This window comes from Rhinolophus sinicus, chromosome 1, assembly GCF_057876585.1.
Source record: "Rhinolophus sinicus isolate RSI-liver-muscle chromosome 1, RSI-T2T, whole genome shotgun sequence".
NCBI classification, from domain to species: domain Eukaryota; kingdom Metazoa; phylum Chordata; class Mammalia; order Chiroptera; family Rhinolophidae; genus Rhinolophus; species Rhinolophus sinicus.
In genome coordinates, this window is record NC_142501.1 from 183,100,151 (window position 1) to 183,123,837 (window position 23,687).

The following is a 23,687-nucleotide window of genomic DNA, read 5'->3' on the forward strand; positions in this document are numbered from 1 at the left end:
TCTTGGGACTATACTTGATAAGCCATCTGTTTAGATTTTAAACAGTGGGTTTATTTTCCTCACTAATAATCACAAAAATACTATCGTAAAATGCATTTTTCTTGGTTGTCATGGGAAAATGCATTCTGAAATTATTTCACACTGTTATTATAAAGCTTATTATATAAAAAAAAAGAGTTGTAAGTGGAACATGGATGCAAATCATGCTTTGAGTCCTTTCTGATATAATCATTTGTTTTCTTTTAGGTTTTTGTTTAGTAGTAGGATCTTTCAGACTTGCTTCTTCCTGTCATCCATTGCTCTTGCTTTGATTTAGACATTGCACATAGCCAAATTGGTTGGGGGGAGGGGTGTAGAAAAACAGTTTCCGGATTAATCATTTTTTAAAAATCATAAAACTGAAAAGGAGTTAAGACAAATGTTTGTAAAACTGATATTATGTATCTCTATTGTAGAGGTAAACCAAACTTACTAGACATGGGCTCCTTGATGATCAAACCAATTCAGCGTGTGATGAAATATCCCCTATTACTGTGCGAACTTCGTAATTCTACCCCTCCCTCTCACCCAGACTTCAGAGCACTGGAGGAAGCCTTTGCTGCAGTGAAAGACATTAATATAAACATAAACGAACTTAAAAGACGGAAAGATTTAGGTAAGAAGAGACACGATGAATTGTGTATGTTCCATGATTGGAGTGTTCTGTTTATGTTTCTGAGAATCAGAATGTCAAAGTGGTTATAGCAGTTACCATGATCATGATCAGTTGCTATCTAGAGTCAGAGGCTAGGGAGGGGATTGTGGCTTTGCGTTGCCAGCTGGGTTCAGGAGATCATGAGGCACAAAAATGACAGTTTTGTATCAAACAGCCCAATACTCAACCTCTTTTGACCACTGCATGCCTGGTAACTTATTGTGGGCTGAAGATACCCACAGCATATCGTCCTCCTCTCACAGGCAGTATGTGTAGTAAGGAGACGTGGCAAGGCCAGGTCGCAGCAGCAGTGGGAGACGTGGTGGTGTGAGGATCCAGGTGAGGAGGCCCAGCTAACACACCTGGCTTATCATACAAAGAATGGAGATTTTTCTTCGACAAGAACTGCTCCACGAAAGTGAGCAAGCATATTTCTTTCTCAAATTAATAATTATTGTTAACTATTTGTTAGCTGAGATGTAAAACTAGTGTCTAAAGTAGAATGTGGATTTCAAAACAGGAGGCACAATTTCACGGTTCCTGTCATCCTGGATGTAGTTGGGCACTGGGTTAGATAGTGGGTCCGCCCTGAGTGTGGTTTGTTCCCCTAAGTTTTTAATTGGCTTTGTACTTCTAACATTAAATCTCAAGTCAACACTAAAGCAATGGCAGGACTTTGAAGCTAACTGGTCCCATCACTTCATTTATTTTTATTTTCTAGTTTTTTTTAATTCAAAAAATAGTATGTATTTATCCTAATACATGCAAATGATAAAGAAGGGCATAGAGTAAAGATTAAAAGTTGTAGAATAAAAGACACCATAAACAAAATGAAAAGACAGCCCATAGACAACGGATTACTATCTAGAATATATAATTATTGATATTAAATCAATAATAGACATATTTTAATACAAAAAATGTTTTTAAAAAAGCAATTCACAGAGAGACCAATATGGTTTTAAACACTAAGCTTCACTAATAATCAGGAAATGTGAATTAAAATCTCAGCGACATATCATTCCCAGCCTATCAGATTGATAACAAGATTTTTAATGGATAATGTTAAGTGCTAAATCTCAATCTGCAGGTGAGAATGCAAACTGAAATCATCACTTTGGAGAACAATTTGACAATACTACAGTTGAAGATTCATACACCCAAGACCCAGAAAATCAGTTTCTAGATATTTGAGAAACTCTTACCCGTATGCTCAGAGAGAGGTATATTAATAACTAGCATAATGGATATACTGTGATTATACACTATGATATGAGAACAAAAAAATATACAAAAATTAGTTAAAGTACATATGTGATTTAGATAAATCAAAACAATGCTGAGGTGTGTTTTTTTTATATATATAGTAAATCAGCAAGTGACAGAAGAACATATGCAATTTGGTACCATTTTAAAAAAGATTGAAATCATTCAAATAATATGACTGCATACATACTCAATAAAGGCAAAAAAAATAGATATAGGTATAATTAACCCATTACTTAGGATCACAATTCCCTGTAAGGATTAACAACAGGGATCAGAGAAGCCTCCTTGTTGCATGATTTTTTTTTAATAAAAAGATTGGAAACAAGGCAAAATTAATATTTGACAAAGTTGTTACATTATTCTTTTTACTTTTGTGTTTGCTTAAAATATTTCGAAGTTTTAAAGAGAAAGTACTTTCCTCTCCCATGATTCTAGTTTGCATAGCTAAGATTTTATTAAGTTTTCTTTAGACTTTCTATGTCTTTTTTTTTTATTTTCTCCCTTCTCTCTCTCCTCACTCTCTCTCCTTTTGTCCTTTCCTCCTACATGTATAGTATGACAGTTGGCTGGGTTGTTTTTTTTATTTTAAACTTAATCATATGTCATGAACATTCTTCCAGTTAATATGGCCTTCTTTTTAATAGCTCCCTGGTATTCCACATATGAGTTTGTCATAATTTATTAAACTATTCCTCTAGGATAAACTTTTTGATTGTTTCCAATAGTTTGCTATTAGAAATAATGCTGTAGCTAACAAAACTTTGTATGCTTATGAAAAGCAGATTTCTGTGCATGGACTTCTTGGTCATAGACTACAAATATTTTAATTTTTTAAGATTCTGCCCAAAACTGCATTGGTTAAATCCTCATCAACAGTGTATAGAATTGCCTAGCTCTCCGCACCCTTACTAAAAAGGAATGTTAGGAATATTTAACACTTTGAACAATAAAAGGGGTGAATATGATTTTAAAGTTAGAAAAGTAAGCTCAGAGAGGTGACTCAACTAAGCCTAGATCTCTCTGCTAGTGGGGAATCTACTCTAGGAGGAGGTCTCCTCAATTTGAATGTCTTTTCATTAGTTATGTCTTGATGCTTCGTTCTTGAGATCCTGGATAGCAAATGTGTTATCTAAGAGTGGAAGGGGTTTTTCCCAGTATCCAGGATTTCTCTAACGTGGGAGGTAATTGAACCTTGGACTTTAAGGAGCTCAGCCCTTGGAGAGCTGGGTTTCTGAAGGTCGATGGGGTGGGCGGCTTGGGTTATGATTGGACAGTGGAGCTGGAGCATATTACATTTGTAACAGAGGGCCAAAAATCATATAGATTTTTATCTTAAATATAAATATTGATCTTGAATGCTGTGGATGAAACATACGCTTTCTATGATGCATGTGTCCAGATATATTACTGCATTTTTCCATTTCAGTTCTAAAATATAAGAAGAATGATGAGGATGAATCACTGAAAGATAAATTGTCTAAACTAAATATTCATTCAATTAGCAAGAAATCAAAAAGAGTGACAAATCATCTTAAGATTCTGACCAGAGGAGAATCACAGGTAATTTTTCTTCTTTGGGCCACATACATTTTCCTGGGGAACATGAATGCTGATGTTTTTGTGAGGTTTTGTTTTGTTGTTATCACAGCTATTTCTAGAACACAGAATCAAAGTAATTGCCTGATGCTGTTCCTTTCTTCTCTCTCTCTCTCTCTCTCTCTCTCTCAGACAAAATGGACGAGGGTGGCTTTGACCTTATCTTAGGTGTGGTGCTTCCACTCAGGAAGCAGACAACACAGAGATAAGGACAAAAGGACAGGACTCAACAAGATTTGTCCCACAAGTCCTGACATTCACCATAGACTAACACATAATCTCAACCAAGGCAATGGCCACCGTTCATCCCTGTCTTATTTCTGCTTTTTAAAAAAATCTCACTTTCCTTTAGGGTTCCCTTGATGTTTATCTTATTTTTATTTTACCCATGATAAAAAGTATTTAGGTGATTTTTTAACCCCTTATCCCCTTTCTCACCTACGCCCCCACCAGATGCACATTATATTACTGGGTAATTGTTTTGTGTCAGCTGCTTAGCGCCTGACTTGAACCACTTTCATCTTAACCCCTAATGAGTAATGGATAGATTAGCAAAGGCTCTCAAACTTTGATGTGCGTAAGAATTACCTGAGGAGCTTGCTGAAAGACAGATTTCAGGGTTCCACCTGATTCAAGGGTGCAACCTAGAAGTCTGTATTTTTACAGACTCTTTTTTTTAAAAAGTGTTTTGAAGCTAAATGACTTTGAAATAAGTCATCAATGAAACACATTTTGAGAATCACAAGATAGAAAATTCATAGCTTGGAGGTGGTAATACAGTGGGCTTCTAACCAAAGCAACCAACAAACAAACTCATAAATACAGACAAGAGAATGGTGTTTACCAGAAGAGAAGGCAGGAGAGTGGGGGTAGGATGAAGCGGGTAAAAGGGGTGAAATATATGGTGACAGAAGGAGTCTAGACTTTGGGTGGTGAGCACACGATGGAGTATACAGACTTTGCATTATAAAGTTGTACATCTGAAACTTATATAATGTTATTAACCAATGTTACTCCAGGATATTTAATAATTTTTTTTTAAGTAGGCAGGATGGTTCTTAAGATACTATACAGTACTTTTTTCTTCCTTCTCATTTACCTGAATTCATCCCTTATTGTGTTAACATCTTTAAGGTTTCTAATTTGAACTACAGGCAACTGTACGGTAGTTCAGTACGGGTTTTCGATGGTTCATTCTATCTACCTCACTCTTTAGGTGCTGTGTTCTTTTTTCCCCTTCTTCCATCATTTCTGTAGTTTTCTGACCATTAAGCTACAACTGGCCTCTTTCTCCTCTGAATGCCTATCAAATTACTGAGTGTATCCCAGTCACGGCACTGTTAACATTTGCAGGAATCAGCACAGGGCAGAAATGAAGAACAAAGTATTTGAAATCATCCAGATCTCAGCTTGAATCTCACTCCTGTCACTTAATAATAAATATTTGTCTTTGGGAACATAACTTAAATTCAATGTTATTGCCGTAAATTGGGGATTATACTAGGACCTAATACATAGAGGGGTTGTGAGGATTAAATGAATTGATGCATATAAAGAAAGTAGCTAACACAGTGGGTAAACTCTCAGCACATATTGGCATCCTCGCCATCGTCATTATCATCATTATTTTATATCATTGTCTTGTATTGTCATTTACCTTCTAATGTGTAGACTTCTTACTTCCCATGTGGGTATAAACTTCTTTATGCATGGTATAGTCATCAGGTCTTTTACTTCCTATATTTTATGGTGTTTTGACATCTTTAAAAGCTTACTGTCTGAGGAGAGATGCCCTGCCCAGGGCTAGCTTGTTATTAAAAATAATGAAGGGCTCAGCTGAAATCAGTTCTTTGATATGCAAGCCGACCAGTCCTGAGTCTATAGCCCCAATTACCCCCTGATCTAACTTACACATCAAGCCAACAATATTCTTGTGCCCTACATCCCAGGGCCAGCCAGGTACCAAGGAATTAGAGACCATTTTCACCCCTCATCCCTGTAGCCCCAAGCCCAGGGGAATTATTTGAATTGACTAATCCAAAATTATGTACCCTGTTCCAACTGTTTCTTCAGGGTTTCCCACAAAAACTCAAATAAAGACTCTGGCCTAGACTTTCCCATTGTTCCTTCTTGCTACCTCACCAAGACCTAGTGACAACAACGTGGCCCTGCATTAAGACCTCTCCTCTTAATATGAAGCTATAATGTGGGAAGTTTGGGACATTTATTGTGTGTGGTTATAGATCAGGGAAAGGAAAATCAAGACATTTCAACTAAAGACAGCAATAATAAAATTGAATTGGGAATTCATTTGAGAAGAGACTGTAGCCTCCATAAACATGTGTACACATCATGCAAACAATTCTCCCCTACTTTTTGGGAAGTTGCTTTTGACTCAAGACAATTCTGTTGAGGAACATTACGCAGGTCTTAATTCTGGGCAAGCCTTTTGTAGAAGCTGTTATATACTTTAACATATTTATCACCAACTTCTGATATTTTTCAATTGTGAACTGTAAGTGAATCATAGTTCAAGTGGCTTGGGAGGATATTAACTAAGTTTTCTCCTTAATCTTTTGAGAGGATGTCCTGTCAGCAGTGAAGCATTTCACTGTTAATCAGAAAATCAGCTGCATAGGCTGGACTGTAGAAAAGATAAATCTCAAATCAGTCAATTTTGCACTTGTCAGCAGCTCAAGGGAAATATTCAGTGGAGTTAGGATGTAGAACTATTACCCAAGGGGAAGATCCTATTCAATTCATCACACATGTATTGAACTCTTAGGTACAAGACACTGTATTCAAGACTGGGAATACAAAGAGGTTCTGAATTCAGACAACTTGGGTTTGAATCCTGGTTCTACCTATTAACATGGGCAAATTTCTTTAACTTCCTATATTAGGATAAAGGATAAGCTGTCACAGAGGGATTCCAAAACATAAGCTTAAGTCAGCTTGCCATTTATTTCCGTCTCTTATAATAGTCCTGAGATGTGAGTCCAGACGGACTCTGCTGCATGAGACCCTTCAGGAACCAAGTTCTCCCCAATTTTGTGCTGTGCCGTTCCCTAAACATATTGTCTTCATCTGCTTGCTTGAAGTTGGGTCACTGCCATGTTTCATTCAAGTCCCAAGATAGTGTTTTAAGGCCAAGATTCAGAAATGAAACCCATCACTTTCACTCACATCTTATTTACTCAAACCTGGTTCTAAGGGCAGAGCCAGCTGCCAGGGAATCTGGAAAGGCATAGCAGCTATGTGTCCAACTTACACTAGAGGTGCGGGTTCTATCAGTAAATAGGTGGCTGGTAAAACATGAACAATCTCTGCCACACCTCCCGAAACCTCTGCTCCTTTATCTCTAAAATGGGATCGATCGTAGCACCTACCCCACAGGGTTGTGTAAGAATTAAAATGAGAAAATGGTAGACAGGTTTTAGCACAATGTCTGGAACATAGTTAGTGTTTAATAAATGTTAGCTATTATTATTATTAAGGCAAAAACACTTAATCTCAATTGCTTGTAATCCATCCATAGAGAGAATAGCTTAAATAATTAATTAGTGTTGTGAGAGCACATACGAGGGGCAATTCATTTTCCACAGTGGAAAGAAAAGGAATTATAGGGAGAATCTGTAGAACGGCTGACAGTTGAGCAGGTCCTTAAAAAACAATTTTTTTAAGGCAGAAAAAGAACAACAGCATGTTCCAACAAAATAAAGCAAAATGAGAGAGGCTTGGCTATAAAGATGTAGAAATAGGCAATATTTCTCATAGTGTGATCCTTGGACCTCTTACTTTAGAAATCATCTGGGGCCCAGTCCAGATATACAAAACAAAGTAGCTGGTGATGAGTTCCTGAAAACTGCATTTAAAGAAATCTACCACAGCCTATTTTTATACACATCAAACTGGGTCAAAGCATAGAGATCCTAATTTAGGTGGTGGTCACTTTGTGTGAATTACAAAGAACTGTGCTGATCATTAAATCAAAATCTTTCTATATGAGCAATATTAAGGGTTTTAAACACAAAATAAAATGTCACCATTTTCTATGCATTCATTTCTAAGGTCAACCACCTTAGCAAATGTATGAACCAAGGAGAGCTACAGTGCCGACTGAAGAATGTATACCATATTCCACAAAACATTTGCATGCTTACAGATTTTGCCAGCCTGAGGCTGATTCTCACCTTTCGTAGCAGTGTTGATTGCCAAGAAATACTTCTCCCCATTAAGAGCAACGATAAGTGTGTGTTCCTAGAAACTGCCACAAGCATATGAAAAGCATATTTTTCTGAATGTTTAACACGTAAGGTAACAAAACAGTAACTGAACACATGTGACCACTATCTTAACTCTGAGTTTGCCTAACAGAAGGACTAGTTTTGCTAAGTTACATATATCATTCAAATTTGAGCTGATAAAGAATTATCACCTTTCTTTAGCCAAGAACCTGAGAATAGTTTCTAAACAACCACTGTGAAATACATTGGAATGCGTCATCTCAGCAAAACAGTAAATTCCAGTCACTGGATCAAATGTCTATTTTAATTTTTAAATTTAAATTTTATTTTTACTGATTATTTCATAAGCCCACAAAATATAATTTAACAATACATACATAATATATGCCATTTAAAACAGTAGAGAAAAGGTTTACATCCTATCCCTACTGCGACATAGGTGAAGCTGTGTGAAAACTGAATGGCCAATTAAGCAGTGCCACGTGACTTTGCTGCACTACCGGGTTTCCTCAAAAATAAGATGGGATCTTATATTGATTTTTGCTCCAAAAGACTCATTAGGGTGTATTTTCAGGGGATGTCTTATTTTTTCATGTACAACAATCTACATTTATTGAAATACACTCATCATCTTCTTCTGGAACATCGTCATAACGTACTAAATGAGTCCGTCCGGCTGAAGGTCTTAACTGGGGCTTATTTTCCGTGTAGGTCTTATTGTTCGGTAATTGTTCATCAGTTGTGCTATGTGCTGGTACACAAAGTACTGTGTCAAAGACAGTCAGCATATTGTGAAAGGTTTTCATCTCAACAAGGAGTTTTTGGTAATATGCTGGGGCTATATGGTCCGTGATATATTTTTTAATACCAGATTCTTTTGAGTTATAAACAAATACTTCCATCTATATTTTAGGTGAAAGACAACACCTTTAACAGAGAAGAAAAGCTATTTAGATGTTTAGAAAAGACTGTGAGGCATTGTGTGAAGAACATTTCATTCTGTCTTCAACACATACAGGTAGGTGTCAGTAGTTATGAAGAGTAAATGTGACTGTTACATTCATGTATATGATGACACCTCCTGTATCAAATATGGAAGGCTGCAAATTGCTGGTAAAGGAAGCTGTCGTGCAGGGTGCCAGGCAGGGTCTCTGCTCCCACTCCGCACACAAGAATGCAGGACACGGTGAGGCCAAAATGGAACACCCACGGAGCCACAGGTAGGGGAGTCACACCACTATAGTCTCACTGGAGGCTGGATTCACGACTCCGACCTGCTGTCTGCTTTTCTGCCAACCGACCGGCTCCCCATTTGCTAGCTACAATCCGCCTCTCTGCAATCCGCAATCCACACTCTGCTGCTTGCTAGCTCAGCAATCATCTTCTTGCTAACCCCCATTTTTCTGCTAGCGTAGCCACAGCAGTTATATTAGTGGCCAATGGCTCACTGGTTACAGCTGATGGCCAACTAGCCACAGCTGATGGTCATCTACTACCCAAGCCAGCACCTTTCCACGTGAGGCTAAGAGCCTGGAAACTGCTCTCTGGGGCTCTGTCCCCACACTTAGGTAGGTAGGCATACATAAAAGAAAATCAACATAAAGGAGAATAAATTCTAACCAAAATAATTGAATTAAAATATGCAAATACTTCCACACAACCATAGGAGAAGACAAAAACAACACACAAATGTCCAATTCCCTAGGAGTTTCTCCTGCCCTTGTTGAAAATCAGACTTAAACAATCCAACTGGAGTACAGTATAATTATATTCAGAAGAAAGACCAGTCAGGAGTTGGATCTAATGGATCTCATAAAGAAGACAGTGTCCTTAGCAATATCCTGACAATGTTTGTTTCTATGAGACATACAGAATTAGTAGAATTATATGTAGGTCAGTTAATAAATGGCTCCCTTCCTATTTTCCAGCTTTTCTCTTGGATATCTATTTTTGGAAGCAGATGTTTGCAGGCTTAGATAAATTATCACAGCAACAGAAGATTGACAGTCACAATGATTTGGAGACAAGGTTATGCTATGTAACTAACAAGCCACATTATTTTCTTATTTATCAACTGATGTAAAGCCTGACGTTACAATCAGGTAACAATCTCTTGGTAACCTGAGATTGGTTAACAATCTCTTCCTTTTAAAGTACTGCCTGCTGTGAAAAGAAAGCCAAAATTTTGTTGTAACAGCCGGAGGGCAGGGGGAACGCTGTCCTTGATATGTATTTCAAGGAGTAAATGTCTCATGGGAACATCTACAGGAAAGTCTTCTATATCCACTAATTGATTCGACAAAAATCTGAGCATCTTCCCTTAAAGAGACTGTTAAATTCACTAAGGAAAATTGAAAACATAAATCAAAGAGGTGTGATTTTAAAAATAAGGGATCTATAAGAATTAAATGCTAAAGAATGGCCAGTGAGAGAATTTAAGACGGACTCCACTTAATAAAAGAGGGTGTCATACAGAACAGTATGAGAAAGTGACAAAGGGGGGAAAGTAAGGAAATACTTGTTACAAGTAATCTGATTGTACAGAGTATTTATACAATTTTTTCCTTTCTTCTGTCATATCTCTCAGTGGTAATGGAGGGTTATGATGATAACGTGCACATTTGGAATACGTTTAATTGCACTGGCTTCAGAACTATTCCCTTTTTTGTAACTTTGTTCTTGGGTTTCAGGATGTCATGCCCTTAGCTCTGCAGAGTGTAATGGAGCTCCAGGAGATTTCATGCAACAAAGATGAGGAGGAGAGGGGCTATTCGGAGGCCCCAAGTAATGCCCCAAATCCTTGTGATGACTTTGTAAGTTATTTATAGTCACTGATAAATGCAAATTCAATAGTAGTGGGGTTAAAAGAAGAGCTGTTTCTCATTTGTTTTTCTGAAGTTAAAAATAAAAGATACACTAAAGAAAATACTAATGTCAGAATTGGTAAATTTAAAAAGGAGATATTTTTTGTCATTAAATAGTTTTAAGTGGATTAGTGAGGACTTTACTGTAATCGGAATTTCAGAGGGCTCCAGACTGTATTTCTAGCAGTAGTCAGTGTCTTTGCAGCTTTTAGTTCAAGTCTACATGTGATGTAACAAGGATTGATTAAGTTAGAAAGTTGTGATTTTCTTAAAGGAGTCTCTGGAAAAGCCCAGGTTCCTTACAGGAGGAGCAAAGATACTCTCTAAAGATGTGACTTCTTTACGTTGGAAAGTAATGCCTTCCTATTGAGAAAAGTCTTTTCTGTAAGAGTCAAAAACTGTATCTTTTGCTCTTCAGTAAATATTTGTTTTCTAAGAGTTCTGTAAAATACACAGAATCATAAAACATAGCTTGGGAATCATAAAAACATGCTTGAGGCAAGAAAATATTTGGGTGGCAAACTAGTCTGAACAATACTAATTTTAACTTAGCACCTTGTATTCCATAGGTATTGTTACCCCAGAATAGTATTTCAAGTATTATATGGAAAATATAATAGTCTCCTTCATCATCTTCAAAGTCCTTGGATGTGCCATTTTTGTGTTGACATTATTGGCATTTTGGGTCAGATAGATCTTCACTGAGTGGCCCTTGTGTTGAAGGGTGTTTAGCATTCCTGTCATACCAGGCTCTAAATCTCAGTAATGTCCCTCCATCAAAGTCGTGACATGAATATCCCCACATATTTCTGAATTCAAGGAAGCGGTACAGCCTCCACAACAGTAGAAAAACACTGAGAAGCATTTTGCTTTTCTGATACAGGAAAATGGAAAGTCAGGATTACATCTGAAGTAAAATGATAGATTCGATAGATAGTGGGATTGCAGGGAGAGAAGTTTTCATGACATGTTAAATGGAAAAAGTGTGGCTAGTAGTTCTTATACATTTTCTGGATTCACATTTTAGAAAAGTCCTTAAGGGTTTGCTCTTTAGTTTAATTTCAATTCATTAACTAAGTCAATAAATATTTACTGAGCACTATGCAAAAACATGGTAATAGCTTCTCCTTCATCAAGCATGCTCCAGAATTGGTCAGAGGAAGAGATAAGGTGTCTTTCCCTACTTTGCATAAAACCTTACAAGATGATAAATTAGGATAAAATAATGATCAGAAAGCTCAGCATACAAGTAACTTTTTTTGTGGATAACATATATTCAACTCTTTTTAAAAATCAAATGTTAAGAGTTCAAAATCTACTTATAGGTACAGTAGTTGTTTTTAATCTAACCATGAGAGGTACTTATCTATACATTTAGGACAAAATATTAAAATGAAATCTGATTCTTATTTGTTTCAACCACAATTTCCATGTACAGGTAAATTTGTTTATGTCTATGGGTCACAGAACATATATATTGTAATTATATTAGGTTGGTGCAAAAGTAATTGTGGTTTTTGCAATTTCTTTTTAACCTCTTAAACTGCAATTACTTTTGCACCAACCTAATATTATAATATTGTAACTAGATTACCTATAGAGTTCAATCATGTCACAAATACAGCAATTTATCCCAGAACAGTAAACAGATTCTTTGTTTAGTCAAAGGACTCATTAAACAATCTGCAGGTGTATAATTATTATTATATAAGTTACACATCACATTTAATCTGTGTTGGCTATTGCTGGTGCCAATAAGAGATTGGTTCCTCCTCTCTCTAGATTTCCCACAAGTTCAAAGTTACCAGAGGCCATTTAAGTTAATTAATATCAGCTGCTGCTCAGACCTGATTCCCAAGGACATCTTTCAAGATGCTAAAGAAAACCTGCTTCCAAATTGCCATAACATGATCACATCACCCAAACATATATGATAAAGGATAAAGTTGGGCATTCAGTGAGCATAGGATATGAGTGCACTTCAGAATAGAAAGGTAGAAAAGAGAAATAGAAGAAATTAAATCTAGGGCGCTCAGGGTCTGTCATGGGATTGGGCATTAACATGAATTTCATTCAATGACTCAGACCTAAAAATGTAACAATTTAGGACACAGAATCTGCATCTTCTTAATCCTTCAAAGTATTTAAAGAATAGTTCTGTGGTCATTTCTGTCACAGGAGGAAAATACCTACAACAAGGAGAGAAAGGTGAAGCATATATTGGTGTCCAGGCTTCATCTTTCATATTCTTCTCCCTTCTCACCCTTCTGGTTCAATGTTAGAGTGTAGAGTCACTGTTTGAAGTCCTTGAGCAGGTTTAGCTAGATCAAAAAATGATCACCTCCTCTTTGACTTGGCTAGATGCTTTCCTGTCTCCATTTGATAACAGCCTGGGGCACGGTATTGGTCGTTCTCGCTCTGTGACGGGACTGTTTTCTCCTTTGGCAGGCAGCTCATTTACAGAAGCTCGTCCTGATGCCCCTGTCAGCCCTGCTGTCCCTATTCTCAGGGCCTCAGAAGCTCATCCAGAAACGCTATGACAAACTGCTGGACTACAACAGCTACCTGCAGCGCGCAGCAGGAGATGAGTCAGACTTGGCCAAGAAGGACTATGAGGCCCTCAATGCCCAGCTTGTGGAAGAGCTCCAGGTGTTCAACCAAGCTGCACGGAAGATTCTGTCCAACTGTCTGTGCAGTTTCATCACTCTCCTCAGGGAACTGATGTTGGTGGCACAGCGGCTTTGTTCCACAGTGGTGCCGGTAAGCCCAGCACCAGCACCGAGCCACCTGGGCCTATAGGCCTATGAGAAACCACAGCCCTGCAAACAGCTCTGTTCATAGTATGCACGAGTGTGTTGCATGGGTGTGTATGTGTGTGGGGGGGATGGTGTGGTGGTGGTTTTTATTTTAACCTGTCAGTCTCCTGCTGTCTGTCTTTTCTCCACAGGAAGCTAAAGGAGTTTCCTAGCTCAGTTTGCTGCAATTTCCACACTTGTTCTTGGAGATTCCTTTTCAAATGCCAAACCCCTCTCAGCTTTGCTCCACCTATTGGTGGGATCAATGTCGTTCCACCTGCCCGATGCTATGTTGAAGCTTGTCAATTTATATTTTGCCTTCTCTTTCCATTCAAGTTTTTAAGTGTTAACCATGACTAAGATGTGGATCCAAAAAGGAGGCTATCTCAGCGTAATGACAGAAGGAGGATAATTGTCTTTGTTTCACTTTTGTTTTCTTCCAAGGAAGAGAAGCCTGTGTGTGTGTGTGTGTGTGTGTGTGTGTGTGTGTGTGTGTGTGTAAATATATGTATATATCTCACATAGTCTTCTATTAGGATACAGTTTTATAATGATTTTCTGAAGAGAAAGAAAGATATTTTCAATCTGATACCAACTTTAAAAACTGAGCTTAGTTTCCTGGCCCTTCATTTCAAGTGTATTAGTTCTCGTTCAGCTGGTTAGATATTTAATGGACAACATTTGGAGGAAAATTAATTTTCCCTACTTTATTTTTTATTTTGTATCTAATTCATTTTAACTTATCCTGTGAATTATTTTAAGTTGAATAAACAGGTGCTACACTGACGTGGTTCAAAGGGCAAAACTATATGAAAATGTATAAGCAGTTGCATACCCACTGCTGTCTCCCAAACATTCCATCTCCTGCTCCCACCCCTATAGTTATTAGTTTATTCACTTAGGGCTCCTTTGTGCCAGTAAAAGTAAATGCACATATATACTGTTATTCCCTACACAAAACTAGCATAATATACAGCACCCTCTGCAACTTGCTTTCTAACATCCTGGGAAGGCGTCCATGTCAGTACACAGAGAGCAGCCTCATTCCTTTCCCAGCTTTATACTAGTCTATACTACTGCACAGCTGTATCACCAGCCCCCTATGTGGGGCGTAAAAACTTTATTGAGATATAATTCACATACCATAAATTCTACCTTTTTAAAGTGTGCAACTCAATGTTTTTTTATATATTCATAGGATTTGTGCAACCATCACCATGGTCAATTTTAGAACACTGTTCTCCCACCCAGAAGAAACCCTGTACAATTAGCAGTGACTCCACATTTCCCCCTAACCCCCCAAGCCCAAGGCAACCACCAATCTACTTTCTGTCTCTGCAGATATGCCTATTCTGGATATTCGGTATGAATAGAATTACATAATATTTGGTTCTTTGTGACTGGCTCTTACACTCAGAATAATATTTTCAAGGTCTATCCATGTTTCAGTGTTTTTCAGTACTTAATACTTTTTGTTGCCAAATAATATTCCATTGTGTGGATAAGCCACATTTTATTTATCTATTCATCAGTTGATGAGCATTTGAGTTATTTCTACTTTTTGGCTATTATGAATAAGGCTGCTATGAACATTCAAGTTCTGACTGGATATGTGTTTTCATTTCTCTTGGGTATATACCTAGGAGTGAAATTGCTGGATCATATACTAACTCTATGTTTAACTTTTTGAAGAACTGCCAGACTGTTTTCCACAGTGGCTACGCTGCTTTAAATCCCCAACAGTAATGATTGAGGGTTCCAATTTCCTCACATCTGTCTTTTTTCTTATAGCCATCCTAGTGGTGTGAAGTGATATGTTATTGTGGTTTTGATTTACATTTCACTGATCAGTCACCTATTTTTAGATTTTTTTTAAATTGAAGTAACTTCTAAGATTAAATACAGTAAAGTACATCAGTCTGATGTATCTCAATGTATATTTGCATGTACGTACATTTGTGTAACCACCACCTAGATCTTGATATAAGCCCTTTCCAGTTCCCCATTAGGGCTACTTGTGACCACTACAGGCTACTGTCCTCCAAAGGTGACCACTTTTTTCATTATATTACCATAGACTGATTTACCTGGTTTGTATTTCATATAAACAGAACCACACAATATGTATTCTTTTGTGTTTTAATCTATATCTATTGATGGATATTTGGACTGTTTCCAATCTTTTTCTTTTGCAAATAAGGCCAAAGTAATTTTAGATGTGGGCAGATGTATCATTAAGAGAGATTTCTAGAAGTGGGATCTCTAAGTCAAAGAGTAAATGCATACACAATTTTGCTGGCTCCCTCCGTAAGGGTTGTACCATTTTGGATTCCCACTTGAAACATATGAGAATGCTGGTTTGCCTTGATTTTTCCAATATGATAGTTTCAAGTGTAAATTTAATCTGTGTTTCTCTAATAATTACTAGAGAGGCTGAGAATCTTCCCATGTTTGAGAGTTATTTCTATTTCTCTTCCTGTGAGCCAGCTGTTCATGTGTTTGCCCTTCCTTGTACTGAGACAGTGGTCTTCTTTCCCCCCTCAATTTTTAGAAGCAACATATATACTAGTGAGGTGAGCTTTTTGCCTGAGATATAAATTGAGAATGTTTTTCCCAGTTTACCATTTGTCTTTGGACTTTGATTGTGGTATTTTTGTTGTTGCTGTCATGCAGAAGTTTGTTTTTTTAATGTAGTTAAATGTATTAATCTTTCATTTTATGATTTCTAGATTTCGGGGTCATAGTGAGGAAGGACTTCCATGGTTGGAGGCTCCATGAATTTACCCATTTTCCCTGTAGTGTATTTATGTTATCATATTTTCATTTTTTTAAATTTGAATGTTTGATCCATGTAGATTTTATCTTGGTTCATGATGTGAAATATGGATGCAACTTTATCTTTTTCTAAATGGCTATCTAGTTGACCCAACACTATTTATTAAAAAGTAACTTATTGTGGTTCTTAATATTTTTTCTCAATGAAACTCACTTAATTTGCATAATTTAATTCTGAGGCCTATAGAAAGAGACTTGCATATCCCATATTGTCATGGTGGAAGGCAGGTTCATACGTTCACAGTAAAGGTGAGCTTTGGCAGGAATTTGCGATCATAAACAACATGTGATTTTTAGGTATATTTGACCCCCATTCTGAATTATAGAATTTTTAAAGGTGTATTCAGTTCCTATTTTATATTATCTAAATATCTTTCACATTGCAGTCCGTAACATAACAAGGGAAAAGAGTAATTTGCTTTTGAGAAATGACTAATGCCCTAAAGTAAATTAATTTTGGAGAAATTAATCCTTATTAAAATGACTTCATTATATTATTTGTATGTAGTATATATATTTAAACTTTTTGAGATAAATGTGCAGTTGCAAGAAGTGATACAGAGATGCCATATGCCCTGCGTGCAGCTTTCCCAATGGTAACATCTTGCATAACTATATAGATCTCTGAAAGGCAGAATTTAATAGTGGTCAGAGAACAGACTTTAGCACTAGAATGCCTTATTCTAATATCCATGCATCACCATAGTACTTTGCAAATTAATTTATTCCTGTATATCTCAATAATTTTCTCATATGAATAAAATGAGGACAAAAAAGTTATGTGATTTTTAAAATTGAAGTAAAACATAACAAAAAATTATCATTTAACCATTTTTTAAGTATATATAGTTCAGTAGTGTTAAGTATATTCACATTGTTGTGCAACAGATCTCCAGAACATTTTCATCTTTCAAAACTGAAACTCTATACTCATTAAACAACAACTCCCCATTTCTCCCTCTCCCCAACCACTACAACTACCATTCTACTTTCTGTTCCTATGAATTTGACTACTTTGCAAACTTCATATAAGTGGAATCATACAGTCTTGTCTTTTTGTGACTGGTTTATTTTACTTAGCATAATGTCCTCAAGATTCACACATGGTGTAGCATGTGACAGGATTTTCTTCTTTTCAGGGCTGGGTAATACTCCATCGTAGGTATATACTATATTTTCATTATTTATTCATCTGTCGATAGACATTTGGTTACTTCCACCTTCTGGCAATTGTGAATAATGCTGGTAAGAACATGAGTATGCAAATATTTCTTTGAGATCCTACTTTCAATTCTTTTGGATATATACCCGGAAGTGGGATTGCTGGCTTATATGGTAAATCTATTTTTAATTTTTTGAGGAATCCATAGCTCTATTTGAAATTTTATTTCTTATCAGAGTTATGCTTGCACATGATTTAAAGATACAAGCAGTTATTTAGGTTTGGTTAAGACAAGCATAGTCCCTCACTCTCTTTCCCCCATTTCTCCTTCCTTGGAGGCAACTACTTTTCAACTCTTTTACATGATTCTTTCGGTAGTTACCATTGGATATTTTAAGATAAGACTCTTGTGTCTTTTCAGTTTTAGACATGATACATTCCATTATGAGAAATGAGGATTTAGCTATCTCTTTTCTCTCTGTCCACACAACATATATATTCACATATTCTTTTTGGACCCCTCCCCCAAGTTACATTATAAATTTGGTTGAGTTCTTATTCAGCATTTAAACTATGTAACTTGTATGTCAGTCATGATCCCAGTAGGAAAAACATAACATATTCAAAAGAACATTTGAAGGAAAATTTAATAAAAGGATATTTACAAAAATGTGAGTAAAGCATTGGGAAACCTTAAGGACTAGTGCACTGCTGTGGAGCTTATAAAAAAAAGGGGTGTTGGGGGCAAACCTTAAAACACCTAGGCACGAAGGGACAAGGGGAGAGAGTAGTTATAGGGATGTTTAGAGAGAGTGTAGTGGAGAGGGTTATCTGACAGAAGCTGTGCCTATCAGTGAACATTACAGAAAGGAAACTTAGGAAATAATATAGTGGACCCTTGAACAACATGGATTTGAACTATGAAAGTCTACTTACATGCAGGTATTTTCAATAAATGCTGTAAAGGTATTTTCTTTTTTATTATTATTTTCTTGATAACATTTTCTGTTCTCTGACTTACTTTGTTTTAAGAATACAGTATATCTTATATATATATAACATGCAAAATATGTGTCAATCGACTGTTTATGCTATTGGTAAGGCTTCTGATCAACAGTTAGCTATTAGTAGTTATGTTTTGGAGGAGTCAAAAGTTATATGTGGATTTTTCACTGCCCAGGGCAGGTGTGTGTGTGTGTGTGGGGGGGGGTGCCTCTAACCCCTGCTTTGTTCAAGGGTCAGCTGTATCCTTGTTTCACTTTCCTCCCTCATTCTGATCTCCTCTGGGTGCTTCTCATTGATTGAACCCATCTGGAAGCCAGAGCACAAGGAAATTGTTGATACATTCTATATTGATCAGCCTCGCAGAGCACAAAGTAGGATAGAAAAGGAAAGAGAATGAGTTTTAAGAATTACCCAAAAGATATTCAGAGCACAAAGTGAATGCTGGTTAGAGTTCAGCTATATAACACTATGACTTTTATTTCATTCATAGCTTTTTTGTTTTACCTAAAGTTAATAATGTGTTTTTCTTTTATCAGTAGCTTAGTTTTAACTTCTCTAACTTTATCTGCCAAATCATCTCTTAAGACACTCAGATGTATGAGGTATTATATTAAAATGTCTTCTTGCAGAAATCTATTCCAGAGTTTTCTGATCCACTTCAATCTGAACTGGTTACTCTTTTTATCTGATAACTCAGTGTAATCGTGGGATCACATTTTATCATCATTCTGAGGAATCCCTTCACCTCTCTTCTGTGTGGGACCTTACATTTTCTTATACCATGTTGATTTATTTTATTTTAATTTTTATTAAAATATAGCTAACATACAATATTGTATTAGTTTCAGGTGTACAAAATAGTTATTCATCATTTATATACCTAAAGAAGTGATCACCACAATAAGTCCAGCAACCATCTGACACTGTACCACGCTATCACAATATTATTAACTATATTCCCAATGCTGTACATTACATCCCCATGACTTATTTGTTTTATAGCTGGAAATTTGAACCTCTTATTTCCCTTCACCGTTCCCCACCCACCTTTTTAAATTTTTCAATTATAGTTGAAGTTAAATATTATTTCATATTAATTTTAGGTGTACAGCATAATGGTTAGACATTTATACAACTTAAGAAGTGATTCCCCCTGACTAGTACCCACCTGGCACTATACATAGTTATTAACATATTATTGACTATATTCCCTATGCTTTACTTTACATCCCCATGACTATGTTGTAACTACCAATTTGTACTTCTTCATCCCTTCACCTTTTTCAATCTTCCCCCAATCCTTTCCCATCTATCACCCTGATAAATCTAGTACCCATCTGACACCATAGTTATTACAACATTATTGACTATATTCCTTATGCTATACCCCATAACTACTGTGTCATAGCCAATTTGTACTTCTTAATCCATTCCTCTTTTCAGTCACCCCCTAAACCCGCTCCTATCTGTCAACTGTCATTTGCAATGTTGGTTTCTTTCTTGTTTTATGCTTTTTTGGGGGGACTTATTTTTGAGTAGCTTCTTGAGAGAGGAAAATTGGGAATTTAGTATTTTGACACCTTGAGTATCAGAAAATGTCTTTACATGACCATCACATTTAGTTAATTGTTTGGGTGGGTATAAAATTCTAAGTTGTTCTTTCTGAATTTGAAGGCATTCTATTGTTCCATTGTCTTCTGGCTTCCATAATTTCTGTTGAGAACTCTGAGGTTAATTTTGATTCTTGATTCTTTGTATGTACTTCCCACATTCTATCCCATTCTAAAAGCTCATAGAATTTTCTTATTGTCCTCATCAGTCTGAAATTTAATCATGATGTATCTTTGTATGTGTATCCTTTCAACCTGAAAATTTATGTCTTCCACTTCTAGAAACTTTCTTTGAATATTTCATTTGTGATTTTTTTCTTCCTTTTCTCTATTTTCTCTTTCTGAACCTCCTAGGTTATTCTTCTAATTTTGTTATCTTATTTTCTGTCTCTTTATTACTTTGCTCTACTTCCTAAGAAATTATCCTAACTTAATCTTCACACTCATCTTTTTATTTATTTTATTTTTGCTCTCATAATTTTAATGTTCAAAAGTTCTTTTTGTTTTCTTAAAATTAAGACAGGTTGCTTTGCTTTTTATCCAACTTTTTCATGCTAGAGGCATGCCTTAGACATCTAACATACTTGATTAGTCACCACTGATAAAGAATAGAGGACTAACTGGCAGCATTGAGCAATTAAGTTCTGGCAATTAGGTTCACGAACACATCCTAGAAAAAGTGCAATATACCTCATTGCTGAATATCACTGCAGTCACCTTTGAAGTACTCCCCTTGGGAAGCTATACAACGATGCCAGCACCAAGTCCACCCTTCAAAGCAATTTTGGAACTCTTTTTCTGGAATGGCCATCAGAGTTGTCATATTACCCTTGATGTCCTAAAAGTCATCAAAATGTCTTCCTTTCAATATTTCCTTTATTTTTGGGTAAAGAAAGAAGTCAGTGTGGCCCAGATCAGGTGAGTAGGGAGGGTGTTCCAATACCGTTATTTGTTTACTGGCTAAAAACTCCCTCACAGACAGTGCTGTGTGAGCTGGTATGTTGTTGTGATGCAAGAGCCATGAATTGTTGGTGAAAATTTCAGATCGTTTTCATCTAACTTTTTCACGCAGGCATTTCAGCACTTCCAAGTGTAAACTTGGTTAACTGTTTGTCCAACTGGTACAAATTAATAATGAATAATCACTCTGATATCAAAAAAGTTAGTAACATCATTGCAACAAGTTTGTGAACTTAATTGTCAGACCTATATAGGAAGGAGTTGAAAACACACTTCACTATTGTGTAGAATAATCTGGCTGTAATTTCATTTGGGAACACCTGACGATAGCAGCTATAGGTCTTTCCTCTTGGGATGCTTGGAATCTCCAGAGATGACTTTTCAAATCTTTTGCTTAGAGGGGTAATGATTGACTGCTAGGACTGCTTGTTGCAGTTTCTGAGTCCAGGGTACAAGGTGTGATCACAAAATATGGTGAATGTTTAAATTTAAAAATATCATTACAATAAATAACACATTGCCATTAATCCCCCTCGAAATACTCCCCCTCACTTTGAACACTTATTCGATCATTCATGCCACTTTCTCAAGCAGTTCTGGAAGTCCTTTTTCATGTCTTTACTTCATCCTCCATCATGACAATGATCTGTGTCACATATTGCTTCTGGAACATGGCAATTTCTGTCAAATAAAAACATCATGGTATGTCGTCATCCACCTTATTCACTGGCTGTGGCACCATGTGACTTCTGGCTCTTCCCCAAAGTCAAAATGATTCAGGACATCAAGGAAGCCACAACAGCACAACTAAAGACACTCACAAAAGAGGACTTCCAGAACTGCTTCAGAAAGTGGTAAGAACAATGGGATAAGTGTGTTTGAAGTGAGGGGAGTATTTTGAGGGGTAAATGGTCTTATTTTCCTCTTTGGTTCTTTTCTTTTTCTTTCTTTTTTTTTAAAAATTAAAGTTTATCAGGGTGACAATTAGTAAAGTTACATAGATTTCAGGTGTACAATTCTGTATTACATCATCTATAAATCCCATTGTGTGTTCACCACCCAGAGTCAGTTCTCCTTCCATCACCATATATTTGATCCCCCTTACCCTCATCTCCCACCCCCACCCCCTTTACCCTCTGGTAACCATTAAACTATTGTCTGTGTCTATGAGTTTTTGTTTCTCATTTGTTTGTCTAGTTCTCTTGTTGTTTTTGGTTTGTATACCACATATCAGTGAAATCATATGGAACTATATATTATATATATTTAATTTAAGCATTCATCGTATTTTTTGATCACACCTTATATATCCAGTGATTTAATTAACTTCTTTCTAATATGGGTTCCATACCCTTATTTGTGCCTGTGTCCCCAGTCTAGAGACTCTCTGTTTTACCATTTATAGAGAAGAAAACTTCATCTTGTGCCAAGGTAGGGAAGAGGCAATCACTATGTTTCACTGAAGTGCGAAAGAATCTGGGAATCCAACTGCTTAAAATAGTTCCAGTTGTCTATAACTGCGTAATAAATTACAACAAATGTGGTGGTATGAAACAACCCATAATCATTTATTATTATTGTCACTCATATTTCTGGTGGTTCACTTGGCTGAGGTCATCATTCTCAGTGTCTCGCATGAGGTCGCAGTCAGATAATAGCTGGGGCTGGAGTCATTTCAAAGAACTCCTCGGGCCCCATTTCTGAGGCTGGTGATAGGATGATGATGGAAGAGTCAAACAGCTGGGGACTGGAATAACTGGGTCTCCACAGAACCCCTTCCCTCCCTGTCTCTGATCTTTCAACCTGGTTTTTTGATGCAGTGGTCACAGTGCAGCTGGACTTCCCTCCACAGTGATGAAAGTCTCCCAAGAGTGTTCCAAGAGAAACCAGCAGACAATGTGTGGTCTTTTTTTAGCCCAATCTTGAAAGTCAGACAGCATCTCTTCCATTGTTCTATTCATTTCAACATTCCACTCATTGAGGTGATTATAAAGGCCCACCAAGTTTTGAGAAGAGGGGACATGGACTCCACCTCTTGATGGGGAAAATGTCAAAGAGTATGCTGTTTTGTTTTAAAATCATCACATGCTCTTAACTAATGATTCTTGTTTTAGCCTCTTTCCCCTTCCCACTACCCCACCCCAGCATATAGGATGTAACTACTGCAATCAATTCCTAAGCCTTTTTGCAATTATTTTTTTCTCCTCTGTTCTCCTTTTGTTAGATTTGAACCTTCAAAAAAACAAAAATTATCCCTGTCATTTTAATGGGGTTTCCGGAGACAGCAAATTCGACCATTTTCATATAGAAGTTCTAATGCTGGGCTGGTTTTTCTCTGTAGAGCTATCTTGTATTTTCTCAACTGTTCTTCACAACTCTACTAAATTCAATACCTAATATGGTTAAGTAGTTGTCTGGGAACAATGCTGTATTATTTCTACCTATAGGTACCACTGTTGGTTTCAAACATCTCTGAAATTCAGAATCAAGTACTAGAAGAGGTTCAAAATCTGAATTTTGTAAAGAATAACAATGCCACCTTTATTGAGAGGAAACTTAGTTTTGAAAAGAAGAAGCATGTGCAAATTCTGGTGAGTTTGGTAGCCTTCATGACAATGATGAATATCACTTCTCTGCCTGGTTCAGATCA

The 23,687-nt window shown here is 36.7% G+C and overlaps 1 protein-coding gene across 1 annotated transcript in view; it reads left to right on the plus strand.

The window, feature by feature from the left end:
• ARHGEF38 (Rho guanine nucleotide exchange factor 38) overlaps positions 1-23,687 on the plus strand; it is a 120,069-nt gene that overhangs the window by 90,767 nt on the left and 5,615 nt on the right. The window contains exons 6-11 of the mRNA XM_019738889.3: positions 456-655; positions 3,390-3,523; positions 8,720-8,824; positions 10,497-10,619; positions 13,119-13,430; positions 23,485-23,628. Coding sequence (XP_019594448.3) covers positions 456-655; positions 3,390-3,523; positions 8,720-8,824; positions 10,497-10,619; positions 13,119-13,430; positions 23,485-23,628 — 1,018 coding nt within the window. The remainder of the gene's footprint in view (positions 1-455; positions 656-3,389; positions 3,524-8,719; positions 8,825-10,496; positions 10,620-13,118; positions 13,431-23,484; positions 23,629-23,687) is intronic.